Source organism: Haemorhous mexicanus, unplaced genomic scaffold, assembly GCF_027477595.1.
Source record: "Haemorhous mexicanus isolate bHaeMex1 unplaced genomic scaffold, bHaeMex1.pri scaffold_203_ctg1, whole genome shotgun sequence".
Lineage (NCBI taxonomy): Eukaryota > Metazoa > Chordata > Aves > Passeriformes > Fringillidae > Haemorhous > Haemorhous mexicanus.
In genome coordinates this window covers 1-26,694 of record NW_026776030.1, presented here as the reverse complement: position 1 = coordinate 26,694, position 26,694 = coordinate 1, and the positions used below count along the sequence as shown (strand labels likewise).

The following is a 26,694-nucleotide window of genomic DNA, read 5'->3' as shown; positions in this document are numbered from 1 at the left end:
CAAGCTGTCCCCAAACCCCCCACGGGGACAGTGACCCCAAAAATCCCCCCCAAAGTCACCCCTGAGTGACCCCATAACCCACACAGAACTACCTGGGGGGCTTTTCTTGCCCTCAAACCCCCCAAAATCACCCCCAAAAATTCCCTCCTGGCTGCTCCCCTGGGTTCCCAACACCCCAAATCCCCCAAATCCCCCAAAATCCCACAAATCCCCCCAAAACTCACTCCTGGCTGCGCCTCTGGGGGTTCCAAACACCCCAAATCCCCCCAAAATCCCCCAAATCCCCCCCAAACCCCCCAAATCCCCCGTACCTGGGATGTGGATGCTGCCGCAGCGGATGACCATGTCGTGCAGCCAAACCCCCCAAAACCCCCCAAAATCACCCCTGCCTGCTCCCCTGGGGGTTCCCAACACCCCCAAACCCCCCAAACCCCCCAAACCCCCCGTACCTGGGATGTGGATGCTGTCGCAGCGGATGTCCATCTCGTGCAGCCAAACCCCCCAAAACCCCCCAAAATCCCCCCTGCCTGCTCCCCTGGGGGTTCCCAACACCCCAAATCCCCCCAAACCCCCCCAAATCCCCCAAATCCCCCAAACCCCCCAAATCCCCGTACCTGGGATGTGGATGCTGTCGCAGCGGATGTCCATCTCGTGCAGCCAAACCCCCCAAAACCCCCCAAAACCCCCCAAACTCCCCCAAAATCACTCCTGGTTGTTCCCCTGGGGGTTCCCAACACCCCAAATCCCCCCCAAATCCCCCCAAAATCCCCCCAAACCCCCCGTACCTGGGATGTGGATGCTGTCGCAGCGGATGTCCATCTCGTGCAGCCAAACCCCCCAAAATCCCCCCAAATCCCCCCAAAATTCCCCAAATCCCCCAAATCCCCCCCAAATCCCCCCAAACCCCCCAAATCCCCGTACCTGGGATGTGGATGCTGTCGCAGCGGATGTCCATCTCGTGCAGCCCCGCCTCGCTGGGCGCGAAGCGCACCGTCACCGTGCCGTCCTTGTTGTCCGTGATGTCCGGGGTGGCCACCTTGCCCGAGGGCATGCGCACCTCACCTGGGGGGACAGGGGACAAATGGGGCACCTGGGGACACCTGGGGACACCTGGGGACACCTGGGATAGCTGGGAGGGGCTGGGGACAGCTGGGAGGGGCTGCAGTGGCCACCTTGCCTGAGGGCATGCGCACCTCACCTGGGGGGACAGGGACACCTGGGGCACCTGGGGACACCTGGGGACACCTGGGAGGGGCTGGGGGCACCTGGGGACACCTGGGAGGGGCTGCAGTGGCCACCTTGCCCGAGGGCATGCGCACCTCACCTGGGGGGACAGGGGACAAATGGGGCACCTGGGGACACCTGGGGACACCTGGGAGGGGCTGGGGACACCTGGGAGGGGCTGCAGTGGCCACCTTGCCCGAGGGCATGCGCACCTCACCTGGGGGGACAGGGGACACCTGGGGCACCTGGGGACACCTGGGGACACCTGGGAGGGGCTGCAGTGGCCACCTTGCCCGAGGGCATGCGCACCTCACCTGGGGGGACAGGGGACACCTGGGGCACCTGGGGACACCTGGGGACACCTGGGAGGGGCTGGGGACACCTGGGAGGGGCTGCAGTGGCCACCTTGCCCGAGGGCATGCGCACCTCACCTGGGGGGACAGGGGACAAATGGGGCACCTGGGGACACCTGGGGACACCTGGGGACACCTGGGATAGCTGGGAGGGGCTGGGGACACCTGGGAGGGGCTGCAGTGGCCACCTTGCCCGAGGGCATGCGCACCTCACCTGGGGGGACAGGGGACACCTGGGGCACCTGGGGACACCTGGGGACACCTGGGAGGGGCTGCAGTGGCCACCTTGCCCGAGGGCATGCGCACCTCACCTGGGGGGATGGGGACACCTGGTTCACCTGGGGACACCTGGGAGGGCTGGGAGGGGCTGGGGACACGTGGGAAGGGCTGGGGACACCTGAGGACACCTGGGGACACCCAGAGGTATTTTTGGGCTGATTTGGGGAGGATTTTTGGGGTTTTTGTGCTGATTTTTGGGCTGGTTTTGAGGTATTTTTGGGCTGGTTTTGGGGTATTTTTGGGCTGATTTTGAGGAATTTTTGGGCTGGTTTTGAGGAATTTTTGGGTTGATTTTGGGGTATTTTTGGGCTGGTTTTGAGGTATTTTTGGGCTGGTTTTGAGGTATTTTTGGGCTGATTTTGAGATGGTTTTGGGCTGGTTTTGAGGTATTTTATGGTCTGATTTTGAGGGATTTTTGGGCCGGTTTGGGGCTGCTTTGAGGTATTTTTGGGCTGATTCTGAGGAATTTTTGGGTCGATTTTGCAGCTGACTCTGAGCTATCTCTGGGCCGGTTTGGGGCTGTTCTGAGGACCCCCCACCCCCCAAATTCGGGGTCTCCCCTCACCTGTGATCTCGCCCTTCTTGATGGTGAAGGGGATGACGAGGTCGAAGGGCCGCAGCCCAGCCATGTCCAGCCCGTTGACCCCCAGCAGCGGCCGGTCCGTGGCCTGGGGGGCACCGAGGGTCAGCGCACCCCAAAAACCCCCAGCACCCCCTTTGCACCCCTAATTCCCTGGTCCCCTCCATTTCCCCCCAGGTTTTTCCCATTTCCCCATTTTTTCCCTGGTTTTTCCCCCATTTTTTTCCCATTTTCCCCATTTTTCCCCCATTTTCTCTCTGTTTTATTCCCATTTTTCCCCAGTTTTTGCCCATTTTCCCCCATTTTTTTTCCCATTTTTTCCCTAATTTTTCCCCAGTTTTTGCCCATTTCTCCCCATTTCTCCCCTCATTTTTCCCCTGGTTTTCCCCATTTTTCCCCATTTTTACCCCATTTTCACCCCATTTTTTCCCATTTTTCCCCCATTTCTCCCCATTCCTCACTCACCATGACCTGGAAGGGGCTGTTGGGGATGTGCTCCCCCTGAACCTGACACAGATCCCAGATTTCCCTCCATAATCCCCATTTTTACCCCCATAATCCCCATTTTTACCCCATTTTTTCCCATTTTCCCCCCATTTTTCCCCATTCCTCACTCACCATGACCTGGAAGGGGCTGTTGGGGATGTGCTCCCCCTGAACCTGACACAGATCCCAGATTTCCCTCCATAATCCCCATTTTTACCCCCATAATTCCCATTTTTCCCCCATTTTTACCCCATTTTTTCCCATTTTTCCCCCATTTCTCCCCATTCCTCACTCACCATGACCTGGAAGGGGCTGTTGGGGATGTGCTCCCCCCCGAACCTGACGCAGATGACGTATTTGCCGGGCTGGGGCGCGGTGTAGAAGATGTCGAAGGTGCCATCGGGGTTCTCCACCACGTCCACGTCCACCTCGGAGCCGTCAGGTGTGCACACCGAGCAGGTGACCTTGCCCTTGCCCGCCGCCTTGGCGTCCACCGTGATCAGTGTCTGCTCGCCCAGCTGGATGGTGGGGCCCAGGCCTGGTCCTGAGGGACACGGGGGTCAGGGACCAGGAACCCCAAAATGGGGCAAAAACCCCAAAATGGGGACAAAAACCCAAAACTGAACCCTTTGGGGCCACCGTGATCAGCGTCTGCTCGCCCAGCTGGATGGTGGGGCCCAGGCCGGGTCCTGAGGGACACAGGGCTCAGGGACCAGGAACCCAAAAATGGGGACAAAACCCCAAAAATGGGGACAAAACCCCAAAATAATGGGGCCAGAAACCCAAAATGGGGACAGAAACCCAAAACTGAACCCTTTGGGGCCACAGTGATCAGCGTCTGCTCGCCCAGCTGGATGGTGGGGCCCAGGCCTGGTCCTGAGGGACACGGGGGTCAGGGACCAGGAACCCCAAAGTGGGGCAAAAACCCCAAAATGGGGACAAAAACCCAAATTAATGGGGCCAGAAACCCAAAACTGAACCCTTTGGGGCCACCGTGATCAGCGTCTGCTCACCCAGCTGGATGGTGGGGCCCAGGCCTGGTCCTGAGGGACACAGGGGTCAGGGACCAGGGACCCCAAATGGGGCAAAAACCCCAAAATGGGGCCAAAACCCCAAAATAATGGGGCCAGAAACCCAAAATGGGGCCAGAAACCCAAAACTGAACCCTTTGGGGCCACCGTGATCAGCGTCTGCTCGCCCAGCTGGATGGTGGGGCCCAGGCCTGGTCCTGAGGGACACGGGGGTCAGGGACCAGGAACCCAAAAATGGGGCAAAAACCCCAAAATGGGGACAAAACCCCAAAATAATGGGGCCAGAAACCCAAAATGGGGCCAGAAACCCAAAACTGAACCCTTTGGGGCCACCGTGATCAGCGTCTGCTCGCCCAGCTGTATGGTGGGGCCCAAGCCTGGTCTTGAGGGACACAGGGGTCAGGGACCAGGAACCCCAAAATGGGGCAAAAATCCCAAAATGGGGACAAAACCCCAAAATAATGGGGCCAGAAACCCAAAATGGGGCCAGAAACCCAAAATGGGGCCAGAAACCCAAAACTGAACCCTTTGGGGCCACCGTGATCAGCGTCTGCTCGCCCAGCTGGATGGTGGGGCCCAGGCCTGGTCCTGAGGGACACGGGGGTCAGGGACCAGGAACCCCAAAATGGGGCCAAAAACCCCAAAATGTGGACAAAAACCTAAAATAATGGAACCAGGGACCCAAAATGGGGCCAGGGACCCCAAAATGGGGCTGGGAATCCCAAAATGGGACAGGGAACCCCAAAACAAGACCCATTTGGGGTCACCATGATGGGACCCCTTTGGTGGCCCCAAAATGGGATCATTAATATGGGGGGGGGTCCCATCATTATTGAGTTTGGGGGTCCCTCATCTTTAATTTGGGGGGTCCCACATCATTAAAATGGGGGAGTCTCTCATTAATTGAGATCATGGGGCTCTCCCATCATTAATTTTGGAGGGTCCCCATCATTAATTTAGGGGGATCCTCATCATTAATTGAGTCTGGGGCTCCCTCATCAATAATTGTGGGGGGGTTCCCCATCATTTAACTCGGGTTCCTCCCATCCCAAACCACCTCCCAGCCCAACCCTCACTCCCTCCCCCGTTTCCCCCCCTTCCCCTCATGCAGGGACATTTTTGGGGTGCGAAGGGGGCTCGATTTTGGGGTGCAAAGGGGGGGTTTTGGCCATGCTCCCCCCCCCCAAACCAAGCCGTGCTCTTACCTAAGCCGTGACCTCCGATGGAAACTACAGCGTGGGGGGGGGGTGGGCGTGGGGGGGTGGGCGTGGGGTGGGGTGGGCAGAGAAGCAAGAAATCCAGTGAGACACAGCTGTGAGACCCCCAAAACCCCCTGAAACCCCCCAAAATCTCCCAAAACACCCCAAAAATCCCCCTTTCCCCCCTCAGTGCAGCTGTGCCCCTTTCCCGGCAGGGTTGTGCCCCCCCCATTCCTGAGGGGGTTTTCGCGGTGGTTTCTCCCATTCCTGAAGTGGTATCCCCCATTTTGGGGGGGGTTCCCCTGTAGTTTTTGGGGTGTTTTTTTCCCATTTTTGAGGTGTTTCCTCCCAATTTTTGGGGATTTTCCCCCGTTTCGGGGCTCACCGGTGACCGTGCACTTGCTGGCGTCGCCGGTGGGCACGGCCCGGATGCGGTAGGGGGAATAGGGGATCTCGTCCCCCCCGTATTTGATGAGGATGGTGTAGCGGCCGGTCATGTCCGGCACATAGGACACGGTGTAGGTGCCGTCCTGATTGTCCCGGATCGAGGCTTTCTTGGGCTTCCCCTCGGGATCCTGAGGGAAAAAAGCGGGAATTTCAGCCATTGGTGAGGTGAGGATGGGAATTTGAACAGGTTTTGGGGTGTGGGGTTGGCTTTTGGGGCTGGGAAAAAGGATCCCAGAGCTCCCGGGTAGGGTCACGCTCCCTTGGGTTTGCCCTCGGGATCCTGAGGGGAAAAAGTTTTTCCTGAGGGGAAAAAGTGGGAATTTCAGCAATTGGTGAGGGGAGAATGGGAATTTTGGTGGTTGGGAGGTGGATAAATGGGAATTTGGGCAGTTTTTGGGGTGTGGGGTTAGATTTTAGGGCCGGGAAAAAGGATCTAGGGCACTCCCAGAGCTCACAGGTGGGTTTGGGGTCAAGCTCCCTTGGGCTTTCCTTTGAGATCCTGAGGGGAAAAAGTTTTTCCCGAGGGGAAAAGTTGAAATTTTGGTAGTTGGTGAGGTGAGAATTGGAATTTGAGCAGTTTCTGGGGTGTGGGGTTAGATTTTAGGGCTGGGAAAAAGGATCCCAGAGCTCCCAGGTGGGGTCATGCTCCCTTGGGATTCCCTGCAGGATCTTGAGGGGAAAAAGTTTTTCCTGAGGGGAAAAAGTTGGAATTTTGGCCATTGGCAAGGTGAGAATGGGAATTTGGGCAGTTGGTGAGGTGAGAATGGGAATTTTGCTGGTTGAAAAGTGGAAAAATGGAAATTTGGGCTGGGAAAAAGGATCCCAGAGCTCCCAGGTAAGGTCATGCTCCCTTGGGATTCCCCTCAGCATCCTGAGGGGATAAAACTTGGATTTAAGGGATGTGGGTGGGTTTGGGTATAAAACCCTGGGAATTAGGGAACACGGAATGAGGTTTTAGGGAAAAAAACTGGAAATTAGGAACTTTGGGGTGACTTTGTGGCCGCCAAAACACAAAAATCCCCAACTCCGCCATCAAACCCCCCCAAGACAATCCCAACCGCGCCACCAAAACCACCCCCCTCCAACACTCCCCACCTCCCCCAAACCCCCCAAAAACCCCAAATCCCACCCCCCAAGACCCCCCAAAACCCTGTGGGCACCGTGATCTGCACGGCCAGCAGCCCCTCGCCGGCGTCCTTGGCGTCAATGGTGAACTCCACGGGCAGGCTGGCCGGCACGCCCGTGGTGTTGAGCCCGGGGCCGCTCGCCCGCACCTTGCTGGCGTCGTGGGTGGGCAGCGCCTTCACCTTGAAGGGGCTTTAGGGAAGGAATTTTGGGGTCAGGGCACCCCAAAAAGCTTGGGGTGCCACCCGAAATGTCCCCCAGGGCTCACCTGCGGGGCACCTCGTGGTCGCCGTAGCGCACGGAGATGCTGTAGGGTCCCTCGCGGGACGGCACGTAGGACACGCGCTGAGTGCCGTCGCCGTTGTCGGCCACGTCCACGGGCTCCAGCACGCCTGACAAGGGGGAAATCGGGGGGTTTTGGGGGTTTTTGGTGGGTTTAAGTGGGTTAAGGGAGTTTGAGGTGGTGTGGGATGGGTTAAAAAGATTTTAAAGTAACATGATAGTCAGTGAAGGGTAGCGCAGGGATTACTGAAAGGGGGCATGGGGTGCTCCAAAATCCCCACAGGGTGCTTCAAAATCCTACAGGGCAGCCCTGAAATCCTACAGGGAAGTCCCAAAATCCCACAAGGTGCCTCAAAATCCTACAGGGCAGCCCTGAAATCCCACAGGGCAGCCCCGAAATCCTACAGGGTGCCCCAAAATCCTACAGGGCAGCCCTAAAATCCTACAGGGCAGCCCTAAAATCCTACAGGGCAGCCCTAAAATCCCACAGGGTGCCCCAAAATCCCACAGGGTGCCCCAAAATCCTACAGGGCAGCCCCAAAATCCCACAAGGTGCCCCAAAAATCCTACAGGGCAGCCCTAAAATCCCACAGGGTGCCCCAAAATCCTACAGGGCAGCCCTGAAATCCTACAGGGAAGCCCCAAAATCCCACAGGGTGCCCCAAAATCCTACAGGGCAGCCCTGAAATCCTACAGGGCAGCTCCAAAATCCTACAGGGTGCCCCAAAATCCTACAGGGCAGCCCCAAAATCCTACAGGGCAGCCCTAAAATCCCACAGGGAAGCCCCAAAATCCCACAGGGTGCCCCAAAATCCCACAGGGAAGCCCCAAAATCCTACAGGGCAGCCCTAAAATCCTACAGGGTGCCCCAAAATCCTACAGGGCAGCTCCAAAATCCCCACAGAGTGCTTCAAAATCCTACAGGGCAGCCCTGAAATCCTACAGGGCAGCCCTAAAATCCCACAGGGTGCCCCAAAATCCTACAGGGTGCCCCAAAATCCTACAGGGCAGCCCCAAAATCCCACAAGGTGCCCCAAAAATCCTACAGGGCAGCCCCGAAATCCCACAGAGTGCCCCAAAATCCCACAGGGTGCCCCAAAATCCTACAGGGCAGCCCTAAAATCCTACAGGGCAGCCCCAAAATCCCACAAGGTGCCCCAAAATCCTACAGGGCAGCCCCAAAATCCCACAGGGTGCCCCAAAATCCTACAGGGCAGCTCCAAAAGCATACAGAGCAGCCCCAAAATCCTACAGGGCAGCCCCAAAATCCTACAGGGCAGCCCTAAAATCCCACAAGGTGCCCCAAAATCCTACAGGGCAGCCCCAAAATCCCACAGGGTGCCCCAAAATCCCACAGGGCAGCTCCAAAATTCTACAGGGCAGGTCCAAAATCCCACAGGGTGCCCCAAAATCCTACAGGGCAGCCCCAAAATCCTACAGGGTGCCCCAAAATCCTACAGGGTGCTTCAAAATCCCACAGGGCAGCCCTAAAATCCCACAAGGTGCCCCAAAATCCCACAGGGCAGCTCCAAAATTCTACAGGGCAGGTCCAAAATCCCACAGGGTGCCCCAAAATCCTACAGGGCAGCCCCAAAATCCCACAGGGTGCCCCAAAATCCTACAGGGCAGCCCCAAAATCCCCACAGGGTGCCTCAAAATCCTACAGGGCAGCCCCAAAATCCTACAGGGCAGCCCTAAAATCCTACAGGGAAGTCCCAAAATCCCACAAGGTGCCTCAAAATCCTACAGGGCAGCCCCAAAATCCCACAGGGTGCCCCAAAATCCTACAGGGCAGCCCTGAAATCCTACAGGGCAGCCCCAAAATCCTACAGGATGCCCCAAAATCCCACAAGGTGCCCCAAAATCCTACAGGGCAGCCCCGAAATCCCACAGGGTGCCCCAAAATCCTACAGGGCAGCCCTAAAATCCCACAAGGTGCCTCAAAATCCTACAGGGCAGCCCTAAAATCCCACAGGGAAGCCCCAAAATCCTACAGGGCAGCCCCAAAATCCTACAGGGTGCCCCAAAATCCCACAGGGTGCCCCAAAATCCTACAGGGCAGCCCCAAAATCCCACAGGGTGCCCCAAAATCCCACAGGGCAGCCCTGAAATCCTACAGGGCAGCCCCAAAATCCCACAGGGTGCCCCAAAATCCCACAAGGTGCCCCAAAATCCTACAGGGCAGCTCCGAAATCCCACAGGGTGCCCCAAAAATCCTACAGGGCAGCCCTGAAATCCCACAAGGTGCCCCAAAATCCTACAGGGCAGCCCCGAAATCCCACAGGGTGCCCCAAAATCCCACAGGGCAGCTCCAAAATCCCACAGGGTGCCTCAAAATCCTACAGGGCAGCCCTGAAATCCCACAGGGTGCCCCAAAATCCCCACAGGGTGCCCCAAAATCCTACAGGGTGCCCCAAAATCCTACAGGGCAGCCCCAAAATCCCACAGGGCAGCCCTGAAATCCTACAGGGCAGCCCTAAAATCCCACAAGGTGCCTCAAAATCCTACAGAGCAGCCCCGAAATCCTACAGGGCAGCCCCAAAATCCTACAGGGTGCCCCAAAATCCTACAGGGCAGCCCTAAAATCCTACAGGGCAGCCCTAAAATCCTACAGGGCAGCCCCAAAATCCCCACAGGGTGCCCCAAAATCCTACAGGGCAGCCCTGAAATCCCACAAGGTGCCCCCAAATCCCACAGGGCAGCCCTGAAATCCTACAGGGCAGCCCCAAAATCCCACAGGGCAGCCCCGAAATCCTACAGGATGCCCCAAAATCCCACAGGGTGCCCCAAAATCCTACAGGGCAGCCCTAGAATCCTACAGGGCAGCCCCGAAATCCTACAGGGCAGCCCTAAAATCCTACAGGGTGCCCCAAAATCCTACAGGGCAGCCCCAAAATCCCACAAGGTGCCCCAAAATCCCACAGGGTGCCTCAAAATCCTACAGGGCAGCCCCAAAATCCCACAGGGTGCCCCAAAATCCTACAGGGCAGCCCCAAAATCCCACAGGGTGCCCCAAAATCCTACAGGGCAGCTCCAAAATCCCCACAGAGTGCTTCAAAATCCTACAGGGTGCCCCAAAATCCTACAGGGCAGCTCCAAATCCCACAAAACCCCCTCCAAAACCGCCCAAATTTCCCCCCACTGACCTTTGGGACCTTGGACTTTGATGTCCAGCGGGGCCACGCCGGCCTTGGAGGTGTCCACGGTGAAGGTCTGGGGGACGTTGGCCCGGACGTGGCCGGGGGTCAGCCCGGGACCCCCGCAGGACACTCGGGACGCGTCCACCACGTCCGACACCGGCACCTGGAACGGGCTCCCTGGAGGGAAAATCCAGGAGTGAGGGAGTGTGGGGTGGGGCTGGGGGGAAAAAATGGGATTTAGGGGTCACCAGGGGGAAAAACCAGGGATTTAGGAAGGAGTTTTGGGGGGAAAAATGGGATTTAGGGGTCACCAGGGGGAAAAACCAGGGATTTAGGGAGGAGTTTTGGGGGGGGAAATGGGATTTAGGGGTCAGCAGGGGGAAAAACCAGGGATTTAGGGGATGTAGGGAGGAGTTTTGGGGGGAAAAATGGGATTTAGGGGGTCACCAGGGGGAAAAAACAGGGATTTAGGGAGGAGTTTTGGGGGGAAAAATGGGATTTAGGGGTCACCAGGGGGAAAAACCAGGGATTTAGGGGATGCAGGGAGGAGTTTTGGGGGGAAAAATGGGATTTAGGGGTCACCAGGAGGAAAAACCAGGGATTTAGGGGATTTAGGGAGGAGTTTTGGGGGGAAAAATGGGATTTAGGGGTCACCAGGGGGAAAAACCAGGGATTTAGGGGATGCAGGGAGGAGTTTTGGGGGGAAAAATGGGATTTAGGGGGTCACCAGGGGGAAAAACCAGGGATTTAGGGGATGTAGGGAGGAGTTTTGGGGGGAAAAATGGGATTTAGGGGTCACCAGGGGGAAAAACCAGGGATTTAGGGAGAAGTTTTGGGGGGAAAAATTGGGATTTAGGGGTCACCAGGGGGAAAAACCAGGGATTTAGGGGATGTAGGGAGGAGTTTTGGGGGGAAAAATGGGATTTAGGGGTCACCAGGGGGAAAAACCAGGGATTTAGGGGATGCAGGGAGGAGTTTTGGGGGGAAAAATGGGATTTAGGGGTCACCAGGGGGAAAAACCAGGGATTTAGGGGATGTAGGGAGGAGTTTTGGGGGAAAAAAATGGGATTTAGGGGTCACCAGGGGGAAAAACCAGGGATTTAGGGAGGAGTTTTGGGGGGAAAATGGGATTTAGGGGTCACCAGGGGGAAAAACCAGGGATTTAGGGAGGAGTTTTGGGGGGAAAAATGGGATTTAGGGGTCACCAGGGGGAAAAACCAGGGATTTAGGGGATGCAGGGAGGAGTTTTGGGGGGAAAAATGGGATTTAGGGGTCACCAGGGGGAAAAACCAGGGATGTAGGGAGGAGTTTTGGGGGGAAAAATGGGATTTAGGGGTCACCAGGGGGAAAAACCAGGGATTTAGGGGATTTAGGGAGGAGTTTTGGGGGGAAAAATGGGATTTAGGGGGTCCCCAGGGGGAAAAACCAGGGATTTAGGGAGGAGTTTTGGGGGGAAAAATGGGATTTAGGGGTCACCAGGGGGAAAAACCAGGGATTTAGGGGATGCAGGGAGGAGTTTTGGGGGGAAAAATTGGGATTTAGGGGTCACCAGGGGGAAAAACCAGGGATTTAGGGGATGCAGGGAGGAGTTTTGGGGGGAAAAATGGGATTTAGGGGATGTAGGGAGGAGTTTTGGGGGGAAAAATGGGATTTAGGGGTCACCAGGGGGAAAAACCAGGGATTTAGGGGATGCAGGCAGGAGTTTTGGGGGAAAAAATGGGATTTAGGGGTCACCAAGGGGAGAAACCAGGGATTTAGGGAGGAGTTTTGGGGGGAAAAATGGGATTTAGGGGTCACCAGGGGGAAAAACCAGGGATTTAGGGAGGAGTTTTGGGGGGAAAAATGGGATTTAGGGGTCACCAGGGGGAAAAACCAGGGATTTAGGGGATGCAGAGAGGAGTTTTGGGGGGAAAAATGGGATTTAGGGGTCACCAGGGGGAAAAACCAGGGATGTAGGGAGGAGTTTTGGGGGGAAAAATGGGATTTAGGGGTCACCAGGGGGAAAAACCAGGGATTTAGGGGATTTAGGGAGGAGTTTTGGGGGGAAAAATGGGATTTAGGGGGTCCCCAGGGGGAAAAACCAGGGATTTAGGGAGGAGTTTTGGGGGGAAAAATGGGATTTAGGGGTCACCAGGGGGAAAAACCAGGGATTTAGGGGATGCAGGGAGGAGTTTTGGGGGGAAAAATTGGGATTTAGGGGTCACCAGGGGGAAAAACCAGGGATTTAGGGGATGCAGGGAGGAGTTTTGGGGGGAAAAATGGGATTTAGGGGATGTAGGGAGGAGTTTTGGGGGGAAAAATGGGATTTAGGGGTCACCAGGGGGAAAAACCAGGGATTTAGGGGATGCAGGCAGGAGTTTTGGGGGAAAAAATGGGATTTAGGGGTCACCAAGGGGAGAAACCAGGGATTTAGGGAGGAGTTTTGGGGGGAAAAATGGGATTTAGGGGTCACCAGGGGGAAAAACCAGGGATTTAGGGAGGAGTTTTGGGGGGAAAAATGGGATTTAGGGGTCACCAGGGGGAAAAACCAGGGATTTAGGGGATGCAGAGAGGAGTTTTGGGGGGAAAAATGGGATTTAGGGGTCACCAGGGGGAAAAACCAGGGATTTAGGGAGGAGTTTTGGGGGGAAAAATGGGATTTAGGGGTCACCAGGGGGAAAAACCAGGGATTTAGGGGATGTAGGGAGGAGTTTTGGGGGAAAAAAATGGGATTTAGGGGTCACCAGGGGGAAAAACCAGGGATTTAGGGGATGCAGAGAGGAGTTTTGGGGGGAAAAATTGGGATTTAGGGGTCACCAGGGGGAAAAACCAGGGATTTAGGGAGGAGTTTTGGGGGGAAAATGGGATTTAGGGGTCACCAGGGGGAAAAACCAGGGATTTAGGGGATGCAGGGAGGAGTTTTGGGGGGAAAAATGGAATTTAGGGGTCACCAGGGGGAAAAACCAGGGATTTAGGGGATGTAGGGAGGAGTTTTGGGGGGAAAAAAATGGGATTTAGGGGTCACCAGGGGGAAAAAACAGGGATTTAGGGGATTTAGGGAGGAGTTTTGGGGGGAAAATGGGATTTAGGGGTCACCAGGGGGAAAAACCAGGGATTTAGGGGATGCAGGGAGGAGTTTTGGGGGGAAAAATGGAATTTAGGGGTCACCAGGGGGAAAAACCAGGGATTTAGGGGATGTAGGGAGGAGTTTTGGGGGGAAAAAAATGGGATTTAGGGGTCACCAGGGGGAAAAACCAGGGATTTAGGGGATTTAGGGAGGAGTTTTGGGGGGAAAATGGGATTTAGGGGTCACCAGGGGGAAAAACCAGGGATGTAGGGAGGAGTTTTGGGGGAAAAATGGGATTTAGGGGTCACCAGGGGAAAAAACCAGGGATTTAGGGGATGTAGGGAGGAGTTTTGGGGGGAAAATGGGATTTAGGGGTCACCAGGGGGAAAAACCAGGGATTTAGGGAGGAGTTTTGGGGGGAAAAATGGGATTTAAGGGTCACCAGGGGAAATAACATCAAATTTCTTAAAAATCTCACAAAATCCCTCATAACGCCCCAAATACCCCCCCAAGAAACTTCCCCAAAAACCTCAAAATTAAAATATTTGAAAATCGCCCAAAAAACTCCATAAAAAAATGCCCAATTCCCCCCCCCAAAAAATCCCTAAAAATCCTCCCCCCAAAAAAATCCCCAAAATTTGTCAAATTAAAAAAAAATCTCACAAATTAAGAAAAAAACCTCAAAATTAAAAAAAAAAAAAATTTTCCCTGAAATAGAAAAAAAAAACTTCCTAAAATTCAAAATAAATCCTGGAAAAGTCCTCAAAAAATTCCAAATATATCCAAATAAATTCCCAAAAAATTCCAAAAAAATTTTTTAAAAATCCCAAAAAATTAAAAAAATTCTGAAAAATAAAAAAAATCCCCCAAAAATCCCCAAAAATCCCCAAAAATTCCCAAAAAATTTCCCAAATATCCCCAAAAATTAAAAAAAAAATCCCCCAAAAATACCCCCAAAAATCCCCCAAAAATCTCCAAAAAATTTTTAAAAATCCCAAAAAATTTCAAAAAAAATCCCCAAAAAATTCCCCAAAAAAATCCCCAAAAATCCCCAAAAAATTCCCTAAAAATCCCCCCCAAAATTCCCAAAAAATAAAAAAAAATTCCCAAAAAATTCCAAAAAAATTCCCCAAAAATCCCAAAAAATTTAAAAAAAAATTCCGAAAAATTAAAAAAAAAAATCCCCCAAAATCCCCAAAAATTCCCAAAAAATCCCTAAAAATCCCCCAAAAATTCCTTAAAAATCCCCAAAAAATCCCCCAAAAATCCCCCAAAAATTAATAAAAAATCCCAAAAATTCCCAAAAAATTTTTTAAAAATCCCCAAAAATTAAAAAAAAAATTTTGAAAAATTAAAAAAAAAAAAAAAACAAAAATTCCCCAAAAACCCCCAAAAAATTCCCAAAAAATCCCCAAAAATTCCCAAAAAATCCCAAAAAATTCCCAAAAAATTAAAAAAAAAATCCCAAAAATTTTTTAAAAATTCCAAAAAATTCCCAAAAAATTCCCAAAAATCCCCCAAAAATTCCCTAAAAATTCCCCCAAAATCCCCAAAAAATTAAAAAAAATCCCAAAAAATTCCAAAAAAATTCCCCATAAATCCCCAAAAATTAAAAAAAAAATTCCGAAAAATTAAAAAAAAAATCCCCCAAAAATCCCCAAAAATTCCCACAAAATCGCCCAAAAATTCCTTAAAAATCCCCAAAAATTCCCCAAAAATTCCCCAAAAATTCCCAAAAAATCCCCAAAAAATTAAAAAAAAATCCCAAAAAATTAAAAAAAAAATCCCAAAAAATTAAAAAAAAATTCCCCAAAAAATCCCCCAAAATTCCCAAAAAAATTTTAAAAAAATCCCAAAAAATTTTAAAAAAATCCCAAAAAATTCCCAAAAAATTCCCAAAAATCCCCAAAAAATTAAAAAAAAATCCCAAAAAATTTAAAAAAAATCCCAAAAAATTTAAAAAAAAACCCAAAATATTCCCTAAAAATCCCCCAAAAATCTCCAAAAAATTTTTAAAAAATTCCCCAAAAATTTTTAAAAAATTCTGAAAAATTAAAAAAAAATCCCCCAAAATCCCCAAAAAATCCCCCAAAAATCCCAAAAAAATTAAAAAAAAATCCCAAAAATTTTTTTAAAAATCCCAAAAAATTCCCTAAAAATCCCCAAAAAATTCCCTAAAAATCCCCCCCAAATCCCCAAAAAAATTTTTAAAAATCCCAAAAAATTCCAAAAAAATTCCCCAAAAATCCCAAAAAATTAAAAAAAAAATTCCGAAAAATTGAAAAAAAAATCCCCAAAAATTCCCAAAAAAACCCCACAAACTCCCCCAAAAAATCCCAAAAAACCCCCAAAAATTCCCAAAAAATTCCCAAAAAAATCCCCAAAAAATCCCCCAAAAATTAATAAAAAATCCCAAAATATTCCCAAAAAATTTATTTAAAATCCCCAAAAATTAAAAAAAAAATTCCGAAAAATTAAAAAAAAAAAAAAAAACAAAAATTCCCCAAAAATCCCCAAAAAATTCCCAAAAAATCCCCCAAAATCCCCAAAAAATTAAAAAAAATCCCCAAAAAATTTTAAAAAAATCCCAAAAAATTTTAAAAAAAATCCCCAAAAATTCCCAAAAAATTCCCCAAGAAATCCCCAACCTGCCCCAAAATTCCCCCCGAGTTCCGAGGGCGTGTCGCGGTGCCCGGGGCTCACCGGGGACCTGGTGGCCGCCGTAGGTGACGTTGAGGCTGTAGGTGCCCGCCTCGTAGGGGACGTACTCCACGGAGCAGCTGCCGTCCTTGTTGTCCGTGCACGACATCTTGGCTTCCGAGGGACCCTCCACGGCCAGGCCCAGACCCCCCGTGCCGGCCCCCCTGGGGAGGGGGAGTGGGGTCATGGAGGGGGGGTTTGGGGTCGTGGAGGGGGGGTTTGGGGGGAAAGGGGATTTGGGGTCATGGAGGGGGGAAATGGGATTTGGGGTCATGGAGGGGGGGATTTGGGGTCATGGAGGGGGGATTTGGGGGGAAAATGGATTTGGGTCATGGAGGGGGATTGGGGTCATGGAGGGGGGATTTGGGGTCATGGAGGGGGATTTGGGGTCATGGAGGGGGGATTTGGGGTCATGGAGGGGGGGGTTTTGGGTCATGGGAAAGGGGATTTGGGGTCATGGAGGGGGGAAATGGGATTTGGGGTCATGGAGGGGGGGATTTGGGGGTGTTTGGTTGATGTTCATGGAGGGGGGATTTGGGGGGAAAAGGGGATTTGAGGGTCATGGAGGGGGGAAATGGGTTCATGGAGGGGGGAAATGGATTTGGGGTCATGGAGGGGGGGATTTGGGGTCATGGGAGGGGGATTTGGGGTCATGGAGGGGGGGAATGGATTGGGGTCATGGAGGGGGGATTTGGGGGGGAAATGGGATTTGGGGTCATGGAGGGGGGGATTGGGGGTCATGGAGGGGGGGATTTGGGGTCATGGAGGGGGGATATGGGGGGGAAAATGGGATTTGGGGCCATGGGAAGGGGATTTGGGGTCATGGAGGGGGGATTTGGGGTCATGGGAGGGGGATTTGGGGGGGAAAAGGGGATTTGGGGTCATGGAGGGGGGATTTGGGGTCATGGGAGGGGGATTTGGGGGTCATGGAGGGGGGGAATGGGATTGGGGTCATGGAGGGGGGGGATTTGGGGGGAAAATGGGATTTGGGGTCATGGAGGGGGGGATTTGGGGTCATGGGAGGGGGGAATGGGATTGGGGTCATGGAGGGGGGGATTTGGGGGAAAATGGGATTTGGGTCATGGAGGGGGGATTTGGGGGGAAAATGGGATTTGGGGTCATGGGAAGGGGGATTTGGGGTCATGGAGGGGGATTTGGGGGGGAAAGGGGATTTGGGGTGATGGGAGGGGGAATTTGGGGTCATGGAGGGGGGATTGGGGTCATGGAGGGGGGGATTTGGGGTCATGGAGGGGGGATTTGGGGTCATGGAGGGAGGGTTTGGGGTCATGGAGGGGGGGATTTGGGGGGGGGGGGGAAAGGGGATTGGGGTCATGGAGGGGGGGATTTGGGGGGAAAAGGGGATTTGGGGTCATGGGAGGAGGGGATTTGGGAGGAAAATGGGATTTGGGGTCACAGGACAGGGAAACTGGGGGGGGAACTGGGATTTGGGGTCTTCGTGCTCAGGTTTGAGGAATAATGGGGGGTTTAGGTGGAGCGGGAGATGGAGATTCCGATGTTGGGAATTCCCAGTGGATTTTGGGGAATTCCTGGCAGGATTTTGGGGATTCCCAGTGGGATTTTGGGGATTCCCAGTGGGATTTTGGGGATTCCCAGTGGGATTTTGAGGATTCCCAGTGGGATTTTGGGGATTCCCAGTGGGATTTTGGGGATTCCCAGTGGGATCCTGGGGATTCCCAGTGGGATTTTGGGGATTCCCAGTGGGATTTTGGGGATTCCCAGTGGGATCCTGGGGATTCCCAGTGGGATTTTGGGGATTCCCAGTGGGATTTTGAGGATTCCCAGTGGGATTTTGGGGATTCCCAGTGGATTTTGAGGATTCCCAGTGGAGATTCTGGGGATTCCCAGTGGGATTTTGGGATTCCCAGTGGGATTTTGGGGATTCCCAGTGGGATTTTGTGGATTCCCAGTGGAATTCTGGGGATTCCCAGTGGGATTTTGGGGATTCCCAGTGGGATTTTGGGGATTCCTGGCAGGATTTGAGGATTCCCAGTGGGATTTTGGGGATTCCCAGTGGGATTTTGGGGATTCCCAGTTGGATTTTGGGAATTCCTGGCAGGATTTGAGGATTCCCAGTGGGATTTTGGGGATTCCCAGTGGGATTTTGAGGATTCCCGGTGGGATTTTGGGGATTCCCAGTGGGATTTTGGGGATTCCCAGTGGGATTTTGAGAATTCCCAGTGGGATTTTGGGGATTCCAGTGGGATTTTGAGGATTCCCAGCGGGATTTTGGGGATTCCCAGTGGGATTTTGGGATTCCTGGCAGGATTTTGGGATTCCCAGTGGGATCCTGGGGATTCCCAGTGGGATTTTGGGGGATTCCCAGTGGGATCCTGGGGATTCCCAGTGGGATTTTGGGATTCCCAGTGGGATCCTGGGGATTCCCAGTGGGATTTTGAGGATTCCCAGTGGGATTTTGGGGATTCCCAGTGGGATCCTGGGGATTCCCAGTGGGATTTTGAGGATTCCCAGTGGGATTCTGGGGATTCCCAGTGGGATTTTGAGGATTCCCAGTGGGATTTTGGGGATTCCCAGTGGGATCCTGGGGATTCCCAGTGGGATCCTGGGGATTCCCGTCGGGATCAGGCTCTCACCGGGTCTCCACGGTGAATTTGTTGGGCTGGTTGGTGGTGCCGCTCTGGATGCCGGGGCCGTGCACGCGCACCCGGCTGGGGTCACAGCCCTCGGTGACGGGGACACGGAACGGGCTCAGCGGCACCGGGGACCCCCCGTAGGTCACGTCCACCTTGTGCAGGCCTGGGGGGCAGCGGGTCACCCCAAATCCACCAAACCCCACCCGAAGGCCACCAAAAATCCCTTAGAACCCCTCAAGATCCATCAAAAATCCCCCCCCAAATCCATCAAGTTGGCCAAAAATCCTGCAAAATCCCTCCACACCCCCCAAACCCATAAATGTTCCCCCAAGTCTCTCAAAATCCCATAAAATTCCCCCCAAATGCTCCAAAATGCTCTCAAACCCACCAAAATCCCTCCAAAATCACTGGGAATCCCCCCAAAATCCCTCAAAATCTCTGAAAAACCTTCAAAATGCCTCAGAATATCCCACACCCCACAAAATCTCCCCAAACCTCCAAAATCCTCCAAAGTGCTCCAAAATCACCCTCAATCCACACAAAATTCCCCCCAAATGCTCCAAAATATCCCCAAAATACAAAATCTCTGAAAATGCCTCAAAATCCCCCAAAATGCCTCAAAATCCCCCAAAATCCCCCGGAAGGCGGGGCGCGCTCACCCTCCTCGTAGGGGGTGTACTCCACGTGGTAGGTGCCGTCACCGCGGTCCTCCACGAAGGTCTCGGTGACGTTTCCGGAGGGGTTGGACACCAGGGCCTTGACGTGGGGACCGCCGGCCTTGGACACGGCCCGAGCGTCCACCTCGAACTCCGTCACGGCCTCGCGGAACACGGCTGGGATGGGAAATGGGGCTGGGGTCAATGGGGTCTCCTTCCAGCCCAACTGAACCCAACCCAACTCATCCCAACCCAACTCATCCCAACCCAACTCATCCCAACCCAACTCATCCCAACCCAACTCAACCCAATCCAACTCATCCAACTCAACCCAACCCAACTCATCCCAACCCAACTCAACCCAACTGAACCCAACCCAACTCATCCCAACCCAACTCAACCCAACTGAACCCAACCAACTCATCCCAACCCAACTCATCCAACTCAGTCCCAACCCGACTCAACTTATCCCCAACTCAACCCAACTCAACCCAATCCAACTCATCCCAACTCAACTGAACCAACTCATCCAACCCAACTCATCCAACTCATCCACAACTCAACTCCACCCAAATCATCCCAACCAACCCAACTCAACCCAACCCAACTCAACTCATCCCAACCAACCCAAGTCAACCCAACCCAACTCAACTCAACCCAATCCAACTCATCCCCACTCAACTGAACCCAACTGAACCCAACCCAACTCATCCATATCCACCCATCCCAACTCAACCAACCCAACCCAACTCAACCCAACCCAACCCAACTCAACCCATCCCAACTCAACTCAACTCCACTCAAATCATCCCAACCAACCCAACTCAACCCAACTCAACTCATCCCAACCAACCCAAGTCAACCCAACCCAACTCAACCCAACCCATCCCAACTCATCCCAACCCAACCCAACTCATCCCAACTCAACTCCACCCAAATCATCCCAACCAACCAACTCAACCCAACTCAACTCATCCCAACCAACCCAACCCAACTAAACTCATCCCAACTCAACTCAACCCAATCCAACTCATCCCAACTCAACCCAACTCAACCCAACCCAACTCATCTAACTCAACCCAACCCAACTCAACTCATCCCAACCAACCCAACTCAATTCAACTCAACCCAACGGACTTCATCCCAGTCAACCTAACTCAAACCAACCCGTTCCATCCTTTTCCAACACAACCTGACCCAGCCCAACCCAACTCAACTCATCCAAATCCAACTCAACCCAACCCAAACAAACCCAACTGAACCAAACACAACTCAACCCAACCCAACCCAAGTCAACTCAATTCATCCCAGTCAACTCAATTCAATCCATCCCATCCTCTTCCGACCCAACCCAACCCAACTCATCCAAACCCAACTCAACCCAACCCAAACAAACCCAACTGAACCAAACCCAACTCAACCCAACCCAACCCAACCCAATTCATCCCAGTCAACTCAATTCATCCCATCCCATCCTCTTCCAACTCAACCCAACCCAACCCATCAAAACCCATCTCAACTCAACCCAACCCAAACAAACTCAACTGAACCAAACTCAACCCAACCCAACCCAAGTCAACCCAATTCATCCCAGTCAACCCAATTCATCCCATCCCATCCTCTTCCAACTCAACCCAACCCAACCCAACTCATCCAAACCCAACCCAACCCAACACGACCAAACCCAACTGAACCAAACCCAACTCAACCCAATCCAAACAAACCCAACTGAACCCCAACCCAACTCAACCCAACCCAACCCAAGTCAACTCAATTCATCCCAGTCAACCCAATTCAACCCATCCCATCCTCTTCCAACTCAACCCAACCCAACCCAACCCATCCAAACCCAACTCAACTGAACCCAACCCAAAGAAACCCAACTGAACCAAACCAACTGAACCAACCCAACTCAACCCAACCCAACCCAAGTCAACTCAATTCATCCCAGTCAACCCAACTCAATCCATCCCATCCTCTTCCAACTCAACTCAACCCCAACTCATCCAAACCCAACCCAACTCATCCAAACCCAACTCAACCCAACCCAAACAAACCCAACGGAACCAAACACAACTCAACCCAACCCAAACAAACTCAACCCAACCCAACCCAATTCATCCCAGTCAACTCAATTCATCCCATCCCATCCTCTTCCGACCCAACCCAACCCAACCCAACCCATCCAAATCCAACTCAACCCATCCCAAGCAAACCCTTCCCCCCCCACCCCAGACTCACCCTTCCCCTCCACGCCGGGCCCGTACACCTTGATGCCGCTGGTGTCCACGGCGGCGGGCGCCGGCTCCACGCGCACGGTGCTGGGGAAGTGCGGCACGGGCTGCCCGCCGTACTCCACGGTGACGGTGTGCACGCCGGCGCTGCGCGGCGTGTAGGCGATGGTGTAAATGCCGTCGCCGTTCTCCTCCACCCTGACGTCGGCGCGCGCCCCGGCTTCCGAGGCGATGCCGATGGTCAGCTCGGCCGTGCCCGCCCGGCTGCAGTCCACGCGGAAGCGCCCCGGCTGCCCGGCCGTGGCCTTCTCCAAGCCCGGCCCTTCGCAGGTGACCTTGGAAGGGTCGAACTTGGGCCGGATGGGCGCGCGGAAGGGCGAGCCGGGATGTGGGCGCCGGCGAAGAGGATGTTGATGTTGTAGTCGCCGGGCTCCGTGGGCAGGTAGGACACGGAGCAGGTGCCGTCGCCGTTGTCCTGGCACTCGATTTTGGCCTCGCAGGGCCCCTCCACGGTCAGCCCCAAACCGCCCGTGCCGGCGCCTTTGGTGTCGATGGTGAACGGGGCCGGAACCCCCGCCAGGCCCCCCTGGAGACCGGGGCCAAAGGCACGGACCTGGGGAGATGGAAGGGTTGGGTTGGGTGGGGTTGAGATGGGATGGTTCAGCTTGGGATGGGTCAGCTTGGGATGGGTCAGCTTGGTTGGGTTGAGTTGGGATGGATCAAGTTGGGATGGGTTGGGTTGAGTGGGTTGGGTTGAGTTGGGTGGGGTTGAGATGGGATGGGTCAGCTTGGTTGGGTTGAGTTGGGATGGATCAAGTTGGGATGGGTTGGGTTGGGTGGGGTTGAGATGGGATGGTTCAGCTTGGTTGGGTTGAGTTGGGTTGAGTTGGGTTGGATTGATTGAGTTGCATTGAGTTGGGTTGAGTTGGGATGGGCTGGGTTGGGTGGGGTTGAGATGGATGGATCAAGTTGGGATGGGTTGGGTTGAGTTGGGATGGATCAAGTTGGGATGGGTTGGGTTGGGTGGGGTTGAGATGGGATGGATGAAGTTGGGATGGGTCAGCTTGGTTGGGTTGAGTTGGGATGGATCAAGTTGGGACGGGTTGGGTTGGGTGGGGTTGAGTTGGGATGGGTCAGCTTGGTTGGGTTGAGTTGGGTTGGGATGGATCAAGTTGGGATGGGTTGGGTTGGGTGGGGTTGAGATGGGATGGGATGGGTCAAGTTGGGTTGGGTTGGTTTGGTTGAGTTGGTTTGGTTTGGTTGAGTTGCATTGAGCTGGGTTGAGCTGGGATGGGCTGGGTTGGGTTGAGTTGAGATGGGATGGGTCAAGTTGGGTTGGGTTGGTTTGGTTGAGTTGGGTTGGATTGGTTGAGTTGGGATGGGTCAAGTTGGGTTGGGTTGGGTTGGACTGGTTGAGTTGAGTTGGGTTGAGTTGAGTTGGGATGGGTCGGGTTGGTTGGATTGAGTTGAGCTGGGATGGGGTTGAGTTGGGATGGGTCAAGTTGGGTTGGGTTGGGTTGGATTGGTTGAGTTGGGTTGGGTTGAGTTGGGTTGGGTTGAGTTGAGTTGGGATGGGTTGGGATGGGTCGGGTTGGTTGGATTGAGTTGAGTTGGGATGGCTTGAGTTGAGCTGGATCCCAAACCCTCCGCCCCAAACCCCCCCAAGCCCCTTCCCCTCACCTTGGAGGGGTCAGTGGCCGGCACCACCTCGACGGGGAAGGGGCTGCCGGGCACGGGGACGCCGTCGTAGGTGACCTCCACGCTGTGGGGGCCCTCGTCGCGCGGCACGAAGCGCACGGCGCTGCTCTCGGCGCCGGCGGCGCCCGGCTCCACCGTGCACGGCACCGCCTTCCGCGCCGGGCCCACGATCCGCGCGCCCACCTTGCCCTGGCCCCCCGCGCCCTTGGCCTTCACCGTGAACTCCTGCGCCTTGCCCACCTCCAGCTCTGCGGGAATTGGGGAGGGGGGCAGCGGGTCAGGGAGCCCCAGTCCCCCTGGAATGGGGTGAATAATGGAATTGGGGAGGGGGACACGGAACTGGGGAGGGGGCAGCGGGTCAGGGAGCCCGAATCCTCCTGGAATGGGGGTGAATCCCAAATTGGGGAGGGGGACATGGAATTGGGGAGGGGGCAGCGGGTCAGGGAGCCCAAATCCCCCTGGAATGGGGGTGAATCCCAAATTGGGGAGGGGGCAGCGGGTCAGGGAGCCCCAGTCCCCCTGGAATGGGGGTGAATCCCAAATTGGGGAGGGGGCAAAGGGTCAGGGAGCCCCAGTCCCCCTGGAATGGGGGTGAATCCCAAATTGGGGAGGGGGGACACGGAACTGGGGAGGGGGCAAAGGGTCAGGGAGCCCCAATCCCCCTGGAATGGGGGTGAATCCCAAATTGGGGAGGGGGCAGCGCGTCAGGGAGCCCAAATCCCCCTGGAATGGGGGTGAATCCCAAATTGGGGAGGGGGACATGGAATTGGGGAGGGGGCAGCGGGTCAGGGAGCCCGAATCCCCCTGGAATGGGGGTGAATCCCAAATTGGGGAGGGGGCAAAGGGTCAGGGAGCCCAAATCCCCCTGGAATGGGGGTGAATCCCAAATTGGGGAGGGGGACACGGAACTGGGGAGGGGGCAGTGGGTCAGGGAGCCCCAGTCCCCCTGGAATGGGGGTGAATCCCAAATTGGGGAGGGGGACACGGAATTGGGGAGGAGGCAGCGGGTCAGGAAACCCGAATCCCCCTGCAATGGGGGTGAATCCCAAATTGGGGAGGGGGCAGCGGGTCAGGGAGCCTCAGTCCCCCTGGAATGGGGGTGAATCCCAAATTGGGGAGGGGGCAACGGGTCAGGGAGCCCCAATCCCCCTGGAATGGGGGTGAATCCCAAATGGGGAGGGGACAAGGAATTGGGGAGGGGGCAGCGGGTCAGGAGACCCCAATCCCCCTGGAATGGGGGTGAATCCCAAATTGGGGAGGGGGACACAAACTGGGGTCAGGATCCCTCCTCAAATTCAGGGACCCCTCCTCAAATTCTGTCCCCCCCCCCAGCCTCACTGGGTTCCTCGGGAGGGGACAAGAGATATTCCCAAACCCCTCAAATCCCCCCCAAAACCCCCCCCAGCCCCCTCCCCAAATTCAGGGACCCCCTCCCCAAATTCAGGAACCCCCTCCCCAAATTCAGGGACCCCCTCCCCAAATTCCGTTTCCCCCCCAGCCTCACTGGGTCCCTCGGGAGGAGACAAGAGATATTCCCAAACCCCTTCAAACCCCTCAAATCCCCCCCAAAACCCCCTCCAGCCCCCTCCCCAAATCCAGGGACCCCCTCCCCAAATTCAGGAACCCCCTCCCCAAATTCCGTTTCCCCCCCAGCCTCACTGGATCCCTTGGGAGGAGACAAGAATTGTCCCCAAATCCCCTCAAATCCCCCAGAACCCCTCAAATCCCCCCCCCAAACCCCTTCCAGCCCCCTCCCCAAATTCAGAGACCCCTCCCCAAATCCCAGAGACCCCCCCCCAAAGCCCCCAGCCCCCCCTTACTGTCGTCCAGGCCGGAGATTTTGATCTTGCCCAGGTCCACTCCGGGCTGACCCCGACGCTGAAGGGGCTTTTGGGATGGGGGTCTCCCCCGTAGGTCACCGAGACCCCCAGATTGCCCTGGGGGGCACAGCGGGGTCAGGGGGGGGCGGGGGCTTCGGGGACCCCCCCCCAACCCCACCCAGGTGGGGTTTGGGGAGGTTTTTGGGGGTTTGATGGGATTTTTTTTTTAGGGTTTTTGGGGTTTCAGGGGATTTTTGGGGGGGGGTTTTAGGGGGGCGTTTGGGGGGTTTTGGGGTCACAGAGGAAATTTTTGGGGGTGTAGTTAGGATTTTGGGGTGCTCTACCTGCTGCACAGGTGTGTAAGGTGTGTTTGGGGTGTATTTGGGGTGTATTTGGGGTGCCCCACCTGCTGCACAGGTGTGTAAGGTGTGTTTGGGGGTGTTTTGGGGTGTATTTGGGTTTTGGGGTGCCCTACCTGCTGCACAGGTGTGTAGGTGACCGTGTGGGTGGGGTTGGGTGTTTTTGGGGGTGCAGAGGCAGTTTTTGGGGTGTGTTTGGGATTTTGGGGTGCCCTACCTGCTGCCAGGTGTGTAAGGTGTGTTTGGGGGTGGTTTGGGGGTGGTTTTGGGGTTTTGGGGTGCCCCCACCTGCTGCACAGGTGTGTAGGTGACCGTGTGGGTGGGGTTGGGGGTTTCTGGGGGTGCAGAGGCAGTTTTTGGGGTGTATTTGGGATTTTGGGGTGCCCCACCTGCTGCACAGGTGTGTAGGTGACCGTGTGGGTGGGGTTGGGTGTTTTTGGGGGTGCAGAGGCAGTTTTGGGGTGTATTTGGGGTTTTGGGGTGCCCCACCTGCTGCACAGGTGTGTAAGGTGTGTTTGGGGTGTGTTTGGGGTTTTGGGGTGCCCTACCTGCTGCACAGGTGTGTAGGTGACCGTGTGGGTGGGGTTGGGGTGTGTTTGGGGTTTTGGGGTGCCCCACCTGCTGCACAGGTGTGCAAGTGACCGTGTGGGTGGGGTTGGGGGTTTCTGGGGGTGCAGAGGCAGTTTTTGGGTGTATTTGGGGTGTTTTTGGGGTGCCCTACCTGCTGCACAGGTGTGTAGGTGACCGTGTGGGGTGTTTTTGGGGTGGTGTTTGGGGTTTTGGGGTGCCCCACCTGCTGCACAGGTGTGTAGGTGACCATGTGGGTGTTTTGGGGTGTTTCTGGGGTGTATTTGGGGTTTTGAGGTGCCCCCACCTGCTGCACAGGTGTGTAGGTGACCGTGTGGGTGGGGTTGGGGGTTTCTGGGGGTGCAGAGGCAGTTTTTGGGGGTGCCCCACCTGCTGCACAGGTGTGTAGGTGACCGTGTGGGTGTTTTGGGGGTTTCTGGGGGTGCAGAGGCAGTTTTTGGGGTGTATTTGGGGTTTTGGGGTGCCCCACCTGCTGCACAGGTGTGTAGGTGACCGTGTGGGTGGGGTTGGGGTGTATTTGGGATTTTGGGGTGCCCCACCTGCTGCACAGGTGTGTAGGTGACCGTGTGGGTGTTTTGGGGTGTTTCTGGGGTGTATTTGGGGTTTTGAGGTGCCCCACCTGTTGCACAGGTGTGTAGGTGACCGTGTGGGTGCCATCGTGGTTGTCGGTCACCTGCAGGTCCCTGACGGCCTCGCCCTTGCCGGCCCCGTCACCTGCACGTCCAGGGCAGCCCGGCCCCCCCCCTTGGTGCTCACCGTGAAATGGGTGGGCTTGCCCAGCTCCACACCTGGGGGGGACCCCAAAATCCAGGTTAGACACCCCCAAAATCCAAAA

At 54.5% G+C, this 26,694-nt stretch overlaps 1 protein-coding gene across 1 annotated transcript in view; it reads right to left on the bottom strand.

The window, feature by feature from the left end:
• Positions 1–26,651, bottom strand: part of LOC132322913 (filamin-A-like) — a gene marked incomplete at its 5' end in the record, with an annotated part of 42,908 nt that extends 16,257 nt beyond the window's left edge. Inside the window, 18 exon segments of the mRNA XM_059837659.1 lie at positions 922–1,062; positions 2,422–2,524; positions 3,219–3,466; positions 5,159–5,182; positions 5,538–5,727; positions 6,760–6,916; positions 6,993–7,116; positions 10,153–10,323; positions 15,896–16,056; positions 18,505–18,667; positions 19,164–19,337; positions 21,402–21,782; positions 21,785–22,007; positions 23,075–23,340; positions 24,913–24,954; positions 24,957–25,029; positions 26,479–26,570; positions 26,573–26,651. Coding sequence (XP_059693642.1) covers positions 922–1,062; positions 2,422–2,524; positions 3,219–3,466; positions 5,159–5,182; positions 5,538–5,727; positions 6,760–6,916; positions 6,993–7,116; positions 10,153–10,323; positions 15,896–16,056; positions 18,505–18,667; positions 19,164–19,337; positions 21,402–21,782; positions 21,785–22,007; positions 23,075–23,340; positions 24,913–24,954; positions 24,957–25,029; positions 26,479–26,570; positions 26,573–26,651 — 2,812 coding nt within the window.
• Between the last annotated feature and the right edge of the window lie 43 nt (positions 26,652–26,694).